General features: G+C 38.2%; 1 protein-coding gene across 1 annotated transcript in view; it reads left to right on the top strand.

Moving 5' to 3' along the window:
- DYNC2H1 (dynein cytoplasmic 2 heavy chain 1) overlaps window positions 1-12939 on the top strand; it is a 1178830-nt gene that overhangs the window by 337670 nt on the left and 828221 nt on the right. The window contains exons 44-45 of the mRNA XM_053705582.1: window positions 7405-7507; window positions 9378-9545. Coding sequence (XP_053561557.1) covers window positions 7405-7507; window positions 9378-9545 — 271 coding nt within the window. The remainder of the gene's footprint in view (window positions 1-7404; window positions 7508-9377; window positions 9546-12939) is intronic.

The following is a 12939-nucleotide window of genomic DNA, read 5'->3' as shown; positions in this document are numbered from 1 at the left end:
TTCAGGAGAGAATTAAGGTTCTGAGAATTGCTAAATCCTTCATCTGTGACGTAAATATGCAGATTATTCGCCTAAATGCAAAGGCTTCTGGCTTTGCAGTTCTAGTCCGCCGGGTTCTCTGGTTGAAGTGTTGGTCTGCAGATATGACTTCTAAATCCAGACTCCTTTCTCTTCCTTTCAAGGGGAAGATTTTTTTTTCCGGTCTAGGGCTGGATTCCATTATTTCTACGGTTACCAGAGGGAAAGGTGTCTTTCTACCACAGGATAAGAAAAATAGGCCTAAGGGACGGCATTTGTCTAATTTCGTTCCTTTCGTTCTGACAAATCACAAGGACAGCAATCCTCATCCAAGTCCAAGCAGCCCAAGAGTACTTGGAAGCCAAGTCAGTCCTGGAATAAGTCCAAACAGACTAAGAAGGCCGCTGAGAACAAATCAGCATGAAGGAGCGGCCCCCAATCCGGATCGGATCGAGTAGGGGACAGACTGTCTTTTTTTTTCAGACGCTTGGTTCCAGGATGTACAGGATCCTTGTGTCCTGAAGGTTGTATTTCAATGATACAGGAAAGGATTCAAGTCTCATCCTCCCAGGGGCAGATTCCTACTCTCCAGTCTGTCTACAAGACCAGAAAAGAGGGCTGCCTTCTTAGGTTGCGTACGGGATCTCTCCTCTCTAGGAGTAATTGTCCCGGTATCCACAGCAGAAAGAGGTTTGGGGTTTTATTCAAACCTTTTTGTGGTTCCAAAGAAGGAGGGAACTTTTCGTCCAATTCTGGACTTAAAGTGCCTAAACAAGTTTCTGAGTGTTTCCTCTTTCAAGATGGAGACAATACGGTCAATCCTTCTTCTGGTTCAAGAAAGACAGTTTATGACCACCATAGACCTGAAGGATGCATACCTTCACGTTCCGATACACAGGGAACAGTTTCTGTTCCTGAGGTTTGTCTTTCTGGACCAACACTTCCAGTTCATAGCTCTTCCATTTGGCCTAGCTACTGCTCTAAGGATATTTTCAAAGGTTCTGGGGGCTCTTCTAGCCGTTGCCAGAACATGAGGTATTGTAGTAGTGCCTTACCTGGACGATATCTTGGTGCAGGCACCATCTTTTTTCGTCTAGTGGAAGAACATTCGGAGTCCCTTCTCAGTCTTTTTCAATCACATGGAAGATAAATTTGAAAAAGAGTTCTCGTACTCCAAGTACATGGGTGAATTTCCTGGGGACAATAATAGATCCATATCCATGAGAATATTCCTCACAGATCAGAGATGTTGCAAGCTAACTACTGCATGTCTTGCCCTCCAGGCCTCCTTGAGGCCCTAAGTGGCTCAGTGTATGGAGGTTATCAGACTCATGGTGTCCTGTATGGACATCATTCCTTTTGCCAGATTCCATATCAGACCCTTACAACTATGCATGCTGAGACAATGGAACAGCGACAATTCAGATTTGTCTCAACATATTCTGCTGGTCAACCTGTCAAGAGACTCACTCTGTTGGTGGCTCTGTCCAGATCTTCTGTCCCTAGGCATGTGCTTCTTGAGACCGTCCTGGGATATTTTGACTATAGACGCAAGCCTTTCCAGCTGGGGTGCCGTTTGGGATGCCAAGAAGGCACAAGGAATATGGACTCAGGAGGAGTCCTCCCTCTTGATCAATATATTGGAACGCCGGGGGAATCTTCAATGCCTTGAAGGCTTGGCTCCTTTTGGGTTTGTCTCAGTTTATCAGATTCCAATCAGACAATATAACCTTGGTTGCCTACATCAACCATCAGGCAAACAATATAACCTTGGTGGCCTACATCAACCATCAGGGGGGAACAGGAAGTTTCTTGGCGATGAGAGAAGTATCTCAGATACTAGAGTGGGCGGAGACTCACAGATGTACGCTGTCAGTGATCCACATTCCGGGTGTGGACAACTGGGAAGCGGACTTCCTCAGCAGGCAATCTTTTCACCCAGGGGAATGGTCTCTCCACCCAAGGTGTTTGCAGAGATATGCAGCGAGTGGAGGACGCCGGAGATATATTTCATGGCATCCCGCCTCAATACCAAGCTACCCAGGTACGGATCGAAGTCAAGGGATCCTCAGAATTGATAAATGCCCTATCGTACCATGAAGGTTCAGACTCTTATATCTTTTTCCTCCATTACCACTTCTCCCTCATGTGGTGGCTCGCATCAAGCAGGAGCGAGCATCAGTGATTCTGATTGCTCCTTCGTGGCCATGAAGGACGTGGTTTGCGGATCTGGTGGGGATGTCCTCATCTCCTCAGTGGAGGTTACCTTGTTGCAGAGATCTGCTGATACAGGGTCCCTTCATTCATCAAAATGTAGATTCTTTGAGGCTGCTGACTGTGTGGAGACTGAACACTTAGTCTTAGCCAAGAGAGGGTTCTCTGAGATTGTTATTGACACTCTGGTTCAAGCTCGTAAGCCAGTTACTTGTCGTATCTACCATATAGTGTGGAGGTCTTACTTGTACTGGTGTGAAGAGCGTGGCTTTTCCTGGCATAAGGTTAAGGTTGCCAGAATTTTATCTTTTCTCCAGGATGGACTGGAGAAGGGTCTATCTGCAAGTTCACTGAAGGGGCAGATATCGGCCCTGTTAGTGTTGCTGCACAAGAGATTGGTTGAGCTTCCGGATGTGCAGTCCTTTGTTAAGGCTCTGACTAGGATCAGACCTGTGTTTAGATCTGGGGCTCCCCCTTGGAGCCTAATTCTTTTTCTTAGTGTTTTGCAGCAGGCTCCATTTGAGCCTATGCATACTGTTGACATTAAATTATCTTGGAAGGTTCTTTTTTTGCTGGCTATTGCCTCTGCGCGCAGAGTTTCTAAGATTTCTGCTTTGCAATGTGACTCCCCTTATCTTGTTTTCCATGCTGATAAGGAGGTTTTACGTACTAAATTAGGGTTCCTCCCTAAGGTTGTTTCGGATCGTAACATTAATTAAGACGTTGTTCCTTCCTTGTGTCCTAATCCTTTTTCAGCGAAGGAACCCTTGCTTCACAATCTAGATGTGGTTCATGCCTTGAAGTTCTATCTTCAGGCTACTAAGGAATTCAGACAATCTTACTCTTTGTCATCTATACGTAAAGGACAGAAGACTGCTACGACTCCCCTATATGTCTGGTTGAGGAGTGTCATCAGCTTAGCTTATGGGACAGTGGGGCGACAGCCTCCTGAGAGGATAACGGCTCATTCCAGTAGAGCAGTGGCTTCCTCCTGGGCTTTTATGAACGAAGCCTCTATGGATCAGATTTGTAAGGCGGCTACCTGGTCCTCCTTACACACTTTTTCTAAATTTTACAAGTTTGATGTGTTTGCTTCGGCTGTGAAGCAGCTTTCGGAAGAGAAAAGTTTTCCAGGCTGTGGTGCCCTCGGAATAGGGACTGCCTCTTTTTTTTGTTCCCTCCCATTATTTATTCAGTGTCCTCTGGAGCTTGAGTATAGTTTTTCCAACAGTAAGGAATGAAGTTGTGGACTCTCCCTGCCTTATGGAAGGAAAACATAATTTATGCTCACCAGATAAATTCCTTTTCTTCCTGACAGGGAGAGTCCACGACCCACCCACAATTTATTTTTTCTTGGGCGACTCCCTTTTTTTTAGTTCTTCTGGCAGCTTTATACCCTGATATTTCTCCTACTTTTCCTTGTTCCCTCAACAGAATGACTGGGGGATAGGGGAAGGGGGAGGGATGTTTAAACCTTTGGCTGGGGTGTCTTTGCCTCCTCCTAGTGGCCAGGTGTTGTTTTTCCCAACAGTAAGGAATGAAGTTGTGGACTCTCCCTGCCAGGAAGGAAAGGAATTTATCTGGTAAGCATAAATGATGTTTTTAAAGGGATCAAAGGTCAAAATTGAAATGAAGCATTCATGCACTATACTTTCATTAACAACAATGCTTCTAGTAAAAGTTATTACTGTTTTTTAGTGGCATATGCACATAAGCTGTGAGGGCCTGTGCACCAGAATTCAAACACCACAGCTTCCCAGAGATTCAGCAGTATGCTGCTCTAGCTTAGGTCTGCGGAATCTGTTAGAGCAGTGCAGAGCCGTTAGAGTGCAGGAGAGTGCTCTGCAGGGCCGCCACTAGGAATTTTGGGGCCCCTTACTTAACCAATGATCAGCCCCCCCCCCTTGAGATGTGCAATTTTTAACCAAGTGACTAAAACATATATACACTTTATTCTTAAGTGTAGTCAAACTTGGAAATGTTGTGAAGGTAGTAACACACAAACACAGAACTAGTAAGGTTAAAATGTCCTATAAAGGAACAAACAATGGAAACACCCAAACTCAAGCACAAACTTGCACATACACCCAAGGAAACACCCACAGAGGCAGTCTCAGAAAACACACAAAGACATACACACTCACAGACACCCACAGAAAACACACAAAGACATACATACATACATACATACATACATACATACATACATACATACACACACACACCCTCACAGATACATCCACAGAAAATACACAGAGAGACACATAAACCCTCACAGAGAGACCCGCAGAAAAGAAATACATGCACACTCATAGAGACACCAACAAAAGCACAAAGACATAAACACAGACACCCACAGAAACACTCATTGGAGGTAAAATTTCTGCACATTGCTGTCCCCTAAATCAACAGAAATTAAAAGATCACTTTTTAAAGAATCATATTTGTAAATGTGCAAACAAAAATACTTATGTGAATTCAAAATTGTACATTATTGATCTGTCAGAAGGGGTAGATGAAGAAAAGTACTTCTGATCTGTCAGAAGGGGTAGTTGAAGAAAAGTACTTTTAATTTTAAGCAACTTTCTAATTTACTCCTATTATCAAATTATTTTCATTCTCTTGGTATCTTTATTTGAAATGCAAGAATGTAAGTTTAGATGCCGGCCCATTTTTGGTGAACACACTGTGTTGTTCTTGCTGATTGGTGGGTAAATTCACCTACCAATAAACAAGTGCTTTCCATGGTTCTGGACCAAAAAAAAATAGCTTAGATGCCTTCTTTATCAAATAAAGAAAGCAAGAAAATGAAGAAAAATTGATAATAGGAGTAAATTAGAAAGTTGTTTAAAATTGCATTCTCTATCTGAATCACGAAAGAAAAAAATTGGGTTCAGTGTCCTTTTAAGTTAACCTGTCTCATTTCAAACACTGAGCAATCTTAGCCTGAGAGTACAACATTATATGCAGATGTAAAAATCTTAGATAAAATGCCTCCTGGCATCTGGAAAGTCCTCGCATAAAGGGGTAAACTGGAATGTAATTTAAAAATATAAATTATATGTATATATATATATATATATATATATATATATATATATATATATTTATATTGTGTATATGTAAATTTAAAAAAAATCATATCTGCCAAAAGGATACCTACCATTTTTGTGTTGAGGAGCAAACATTTCTGTATGGTTTTAAATATAGAATTTCTACAGCATTGTCAACTAATCATAACGACACTGCTGCATATTGCAAAAAAAATTGTTTTTTTATGGACCCCTGGCCTCACCATACTACTACCACACTAAATTTACAATATGAAATGAATTTGATAATAGGAGTAAATTAGAAAGTTGCTTAAAATTGAACGCTCTATCTATAGAAAAACATTTACTAAGTAAGTCCTACATACTCTGCAAATGAAAGTGATCTGTCATCTGACTGAGGCACACACTGTACAAACTGAAGTGCCAACTCAAATGCTAATGCTTTACTTCTTGTAATGATATTTCCCCATGCTCGATAGCACTCTGCTGTAGCGCCCTCTCGTGGCTGCCAAAATGTAAAAAAAATATGCTTTTTTTTTTTTTAAATAATAGTTGTGCTGGCCTCATTGGGGCCCCACTTAGCCCCTGACAGGAGTCACCCTATTCACCTCCTGATGGCAGCCCTGGTGCTCTGATCACTTTTAAATAGTAGTCTTTAATGACACTGGATTGGTTGTAATGTCCAACTTGTCAGACCTAAATAGCATGCATACGTGCTGTCTCTGGATAGTTCAAAACAAGGAGCCTATGGGGTGTGTTTGCATTTTTGCTAAATTAAAGGGACACTGAATCCAATTTTTTTCTTTCATGATTCAGATCGAGCATGGAATTTGAATCAACTTTCTAATTTACTCCTATTATAAATCTTTCTTTGTTCTCTTGCTACCATTTTAGGTTCAGCCCCATGGATAGCACTTGCTTATTGGAGGCTTACATTTACCCACCAATAAGCAAGCATAACCTAGGTTCTCAACCAAAAATGGGCCGGCTCCTAAGTATTACATTCCTGCTTTTTAAATAAAGATAGCAAGAGAACGAAGTAAAATAAACAATAGGAGTAAATTAGAAAGTTGCTTAAAATTACATGCTCTATCTGAATCATTAAAGAAAAAAATTGGTTTAATGTCCCTTTAATGTTTTCAAAGTACTTGTGTGAATAAACAACATGTATGTGCTGCTTTCTATTTACTTTGCTTTGTCTTAAAATTATACATTTGTGGTCTCCTTTTGGGGTGCTTTGGTTTTCAGTTAATTGTTCGTGTTTTATAATTTTATACTTTATTTTTCTCTCATGGTTGATATTACCCATTTTGTTACACATTGTGCTGTGGTTCATTGATGGAGTATAGTCATCAGTTAACTTCTGTCTCCCTGTGAAATTCTGTATCCCAGAGAGCCTAATTACTTTCTACGGAACTTCCAAGTTCTTCCCTTTTTCTTATAGAATTTCTGCACTATAAAATCTACACTATAATTTGTCTCCAAACTAGAGAATCTTTGATTATCATGCTCATAGAAAGTAATTAAAGCTCTCAGTTTTTCAGTTTTATTTAAAATAGATGAAATACAAAGTGCAGTGTAATTTATAAAAGAAACACATAAATATAGAAATAATTATCTTATTTTGCTAAAATTACACGGAACTTGTCAAAGAACAATCAGAATTAGTAAAATCACAATCCTAAATACACTGCTGTATACAATATAAAATACAAAATAGAAAGTGCAAAGGTTAAATGTAATAAAACTTATCTGAAGTGTAAAGTAATATAAAATACAAAGCACAAAGTGTAAATGCAACATAGGCTTTTAAACCTAGGGAAGCAGAGGCAGTATCCATTACCTTATGGAGATTTAAGGACATTTTATACTTTCTTTAATTTAAACAATTAAAATAGTTCTAAAAATAAATTTTGTGTATTATTCTCGGGCTGCTATATGTTTTGAATGCATTTTTACATTTAGAATTTGTTTAGTATTTAGAGTAACTGTATTTGCATCACTGTTTTTTGTACATAATATTGTACAGTTATCTGTAATGTGTGAATATTTAAACAGGGCATTCTCATTTTCCTATGTGTACTCTAGAAAAAGTAACCTACATCATTTTATTGGGCAGGTCCGAGCCAAGTTTTCAGTTGATGATCATAGCCACTATCTCTTCACACCTCGCATTCTTACCCAGTGGGTCCTTGGACTTTTTAGATATGATTTAGGTGGAGGTAGGTCATGTCTTTTTTTTTCTTGTGTATTTATTGACCGTGTTATTCAGTGTTATTGTGTAGGTAGAGCAGAAATGTCCATTTTATTCATAATGACCAGGATACTAGTCACTGTAATTTTGAAGGTGGCAAGAAACATTCTAGGGTTTACCTTAGATGGTTCAAAGCAGGAATTGATTAACGGGAATTAATTACATTATTTTAACTGTGTTTCTTATCTCTGCCTTGGTCTCTGCCACTCTAAGCCACTTTCCCACTTGTATAGTTTTATCTTTCTATCTCTAACCTTCTATCTTATATGATATCTTCTGAGTTCCTCTACACTTCTCCTTCTCTCGAACCTTCTCTTGTTTCTTCCTTTTATTTCTTAGTTGTTAACATTCAAAAATGAGATATATATATATATATATATATATATATATATATATATATATATATATATATATATATATATATATATTGGTTTTATATTCAAAATAATGACACCACTGTTGACGGGATAAACGTTTAGAGGAACTGAAGTGGCTAGTTGTTATTTCATCCTGTCAGATTGTTGTGGTATTCAGAACATAATCCAAGGAACATGGCTTCCTAGGGATTTACTTATTCTAGTGGGTGATCTAAAGTTTAGAACAGTTATTCTGGAACAGTATGATTAAGAGTCAAATAACAAGTTACCTCCTAAGGATACCACAGACATGCAGTTTGGTTATCTTCCAAGAATACAGATTTTGGGTCAGATTACAAGTGGAGCGTTATTTAGCTCTCACGCTGACTCTGCTAGAAGTAAACTTTTGGCTCACGTCAGGTTGCTCTCTCCTCTTTCTCTCTCTCTCTCTCTCTCTCTCTCTTTCTCTCTCTCTCTCTCTCTCTCTCTCTCTCTCTCTTTCGCTCTCTCTCTCTCCATAGAACATATTCCCTTATGTGCAGAACATTGGAATGTGAAATATTTACAGTAAATACACAGTATAACAATATTTTTTATCTGTAGAATTTTTGGTTAAAAACTTAGAATAAGTTCTAGATACCAGGACAGTTGGGTACCTTGATCAATGCTGTGCTAAACTTTGAGAAGTAATTGGATAGTTTTACATTTTACTGAATGTGGAATATTTCTGTTCTTGAAAGCAGCATAAAGGAAAATGCCTCTACAGTGGTAGTTTTAAAATATGTCTTAAAAGTTAAAATCTTGGTTCTTTAGAACCAAAACAAAAACAACCCAGAAAATCAAAAACGCTGCATGTATAATTAAAAAAATAAATAGAATTTTCTATAACTACATAAATAGAGTATGTGCAAATAGCTGAATGCAATGTATAATTAGTACATAAAAGCACTACAAATTCGCCTTTCTAAATTAAAGGAACAGTAAAGTCATAATTAGACATTTGTGATTTAGACAGAGCATACAATTTTAAACAACTTTCCAATTTACTTCTATTATTTAAATTGCTTCCTTCTCTTGTTATTCTTTGCTGAAATGTTTATTTAGGAAAGTTCAGGAGCAGCAAAGAACCTAGGTTCTAGCTGCTGATTGGTGGCTGCATATATATATATATATATATACTGATTGTCATTGGCTTACCCATCTGTTCAGTTAGAAACCAGTAATGCATTGCTGCTCCTTCAACAAATGATACCAAGAGAATGAAGGCATTTTGATAATTAAAGTAAACTGGAAAGTTTTTTAAAATTGTATGTTCTACCTAAATCATGAAAGAAAATTTGTGGGTATTCATGTCCCTTTTAATCATTTCCAATCATTTTATAGTTCAGTTGAATCAAGGCATTTTTAGAAAATATATTTCAGCAATGTATGTAATATTCAATGAGTTTATTATAATACATCTTAAAAAAATTATATTTTAAGGAGTGTCTAAACAGTCTCAAGACTATGTCCTGGAAATCGTTGCATACGAGGCCCGGCGTCTGTTCAGGGACAGAATTGTGTCGCCAAAGGAACTAAATGTTTTTGACAACATTTTATCATCTGTTTTGCAAGGAGATTGGGGTTCAGATGTTTTGGATAACATGACAGGTAAACTATGACTAAATTTACATAATAATAACAATAATAACACTTCCCTTTTTCTTCTTTCTCATGGTCATTAAAGTGATAGTGAATGGAGGCAAATTACATTTTAACATCTAAAAGTTAAATATTAATGTGTTAAATGTAGCCTATTTTAATAATGCAGTTAGCATATGATTCATGTGTGAATAGGAGAAAAGAAAGGCGCCACATAGGATAGTATGTCTTGTAACCGTGCAATGTAAGTACAAACTGAGAAAAGATCCCCCTTAGGGTGGCTACTCACAGGATACAGCGGCACAACCGGAGTGCCTAGCAGGACAAGACGGGACCAATACAGTCGCCCACCAGACTCTCATCGGCAACTCTAAGTTTCAGAAGGTCAGCCGTGTGACCGGAGAGGCCAATCCCAGGGGCAGAGGATGGAAGCCGGTCGAAATCCAATAGCTGTAGTAGTACAAACAGGCAAACGACTCACAAGGAGTATCAGAAACAAAATGTTTGCCAAAGATTGGTTACTATTGGATAAGGTTGTTACAGTCCTCCGTAATAAAAAAAATGTGTCAGATATAAAAAAAGGATACAAATACAGAACAAGCAAGTAGAGTTAAAAAGCAGAAGTGTCTATTTTATTAAATGACACAATAAAAACACACAGCAACGCGTTACTCAGCAATGCCGTTTCATCAGGCTGTATAGCTAAAACAATTTCTCGCTCAATATTTAAAAGATATGCTGACCAATCAAAGGTTGGTGAAAAGCCGCACCTTCAGAGTGAGATCAAATCACCCTAAAGGTAAAGACCATTCAACTGCAATCATCAGCCCGGGACAGGTAAGCAGTATACATAAATTAGAAATAATATACAATTACAAGATACAGAATGTGCAGAAAAATGAAAACTATTAGACATGATTAGACAACCTTAGTGATATTATCTAGACCATATGGTGTGGGTTAACACTTAAGGTATAACAACAAATATGCTCGGGATGATGATACTAATAGCTGAGGATGTGTATATAATATCCAGTATCTTAGAATGAGATGATTTTGATCACAAGAGGTTAAAGCACAATTTATTTACTTACTTTTTGTATTTTTTTTCTTTTATTCTTATGAAAAATAATATACAATTTTTGATCACAAAAGGCAATACACTTTTTGCCCTTTTTTATATACACTTGGAATATGTTTTGTGTAGCTGAGTTAGAGAGAAAGAAATGTCTTGCATAAGATTAAGAAGTTTAAAAGGTTTTTTTTTTTTGTCTTTTTTTCCCTTCCCTCTCTTTCCTCCCCTCCCCCTCTCCCTCTCCTATCCTCTTCTCCAATGATTCCCTCGTATGAGTTAGATGGTTAAAATACTGACCTGGAACATAGGGGGGATACTCTCCCCTATAAAAAGGAAAGCAATCTTGAACTTACTGGGGAAAAAAGACTTTGATATAGTGTGTCTACAGGAAACCCACCTATCAGATAAAGAGCATAGAAAATTTCATCGTATACGAAAGCGTCTAGAGGAGTGATGGTTCTATTCCACACAAGGTTGGAATATAAAATTCTGAGTACTTCTAGAGATAGCGAGGGAAGATATTTGATCATTAGATTTTCTATTGAGGGGGAAGAATACTTGTTGGTTAACATCTATGGCCCTAACGTCTCTAATGAAAAATTTTGGAACCTATTAGTGAAGAAGATGTTTAGATTTCCTAAAGCCAAGATAGTATTGGTGGGGGATTTTAATGTTGCACCAAACTCATACTTGGATAGAAGGAAAGTGGGGGTTCGGAGTTGGGAGATCAAATTTAAATCTGCTCAATTGAATTTCGAAAAGAAAATATTTAATCTACTTCATAACTCACTAAAGTTAGTTGATATATGGAGATTGTTAAACCCTAATAGTCTTGAATATACGTGCTGCTCTAAAACTCACAATACGTTATCAAGGTTAGATCTTTTTCTGATCTCAGATGTATTAGTTTCTAAAGTTGAGAAATGTAGCATTGGAGACTTTAGTTTATCAGATCACGCTCCGGTTACTCTATCTATCGCAGAAAAAAGGAAGTTCTCATTCAATTCTTTTTTCTTTCCAGCTTACTTGCGAAATTCCATTAGCTTTAAAGCTTTTCTAATTAAAGCGTGGGAAGATTATTGCTCTTTTAACAGTCATTGCAGAGGTGATGTCCAGCTCTTTTGGGAAGCCGCTAAAGCCTATCTGAAAGCGGAAATCTCTAACTATGTGGCAAAGTTAAAGAAAGAGAACCTGAGGAAAGATTTAGATCTTTCAGATAAAGTAAGGGAGGCATATATTTTGTTTAGGGAAAGACCTTGTAAATTGAATACAGACAATTACTTCCAGGCAAAGAAAGAAAGAGAGACGTTCCTCCTGGGAGAGGCACAGGTACTCTCATATAAGAATAGTGCCAGATTTGCTAAATATGGAAATAAAGTTGGCAAATATATGGCCTCTCTGTTTAAAAGACAGTCTAGGAGGAATTCGATAGTAGCAATAAGAGAGAAGGACCAAGTATATATAGATAAATGTCGAATATTGCAACTATTTCAGAGGTTTTATACCAATTTATATACATCGCAGTGTCCGGACTCAGAGGACATTAAACATTTTTTGGAAGAGATTAACTTCCCAAAAATTTCAGTAGAGGATAGTGAGGGTCTGAATCAACCAATAACAGAGAGGGAAATACAAAGAACCATTAATTCAATGGCTAGAGGAAAAGCTCCTGGCCCAGACTGCCTACCGGTCGAATTCTATCAAATCTTGCGAACAGAGATAGGCCCAGTATTGACCGATCTTTATAATACATACTATGGAACAAATAAGCAGATTTCAGAGAATTTTAAGAGGGCTAATATAATCTTAATTCCAAAGATCAATAAAGATCTATCGGATATGACTTCATATAGACCCATTTTGCTTCTCGGCCTCGATTACAAGATACTGATGAAGCTTCTGGCTGAAAGATTGAAACCTTTGTTACCAGCGATTGTGCACCAGGATCAGGCAGGCTTCATTACTGGTAGAGCGTCTGAACTGAATGTAAGGAAAATTCTACAGGTCGTCAAGCGGTATGGGGGGGATTGCACTGCCCTGCCGGAGGCCTTCCTGCTATCTTTGGATGCAGAGAAGGCCTTCGACAGGGTGGAGTGGCCCTTCCTGATCCAGGTACTAGAGAGATTTGGATTTAGGGGCCTTTTTAGGGATTTTGTCGTTAAGGTATATTCAGATATTAAGGCCTCTTTGTTGATTAATAACTCCATGTCAGACTCATTTATGCTAACTAGAGGCACCCGTCAGGGATGCCCGATGTCCCCGCTATTGTTTGATCTTATAATAGAACCTTTGGCTATTAGATTAAGAAACATGTTGATCGGAATTAAT

The sequence above is a fragment of the Bombina bombina genome, chromosome 3 (genome assembly GCF_027579735.1).
Source record: "Bombina bombina isolate aBomBom1 chromosome 3, aBomBom1.pri, whole genome shotgun sequence".
Taxonomy (NCBI): domain Eukaryota; kingdom Metazoa; phylum Chordata; class Amphibia; order Anura; family Bombinatoridae; genus Bombina; species Bombina bombina.
This window is presented reverse-complemented; position numbering and strand designations above follow the sequence as displayed.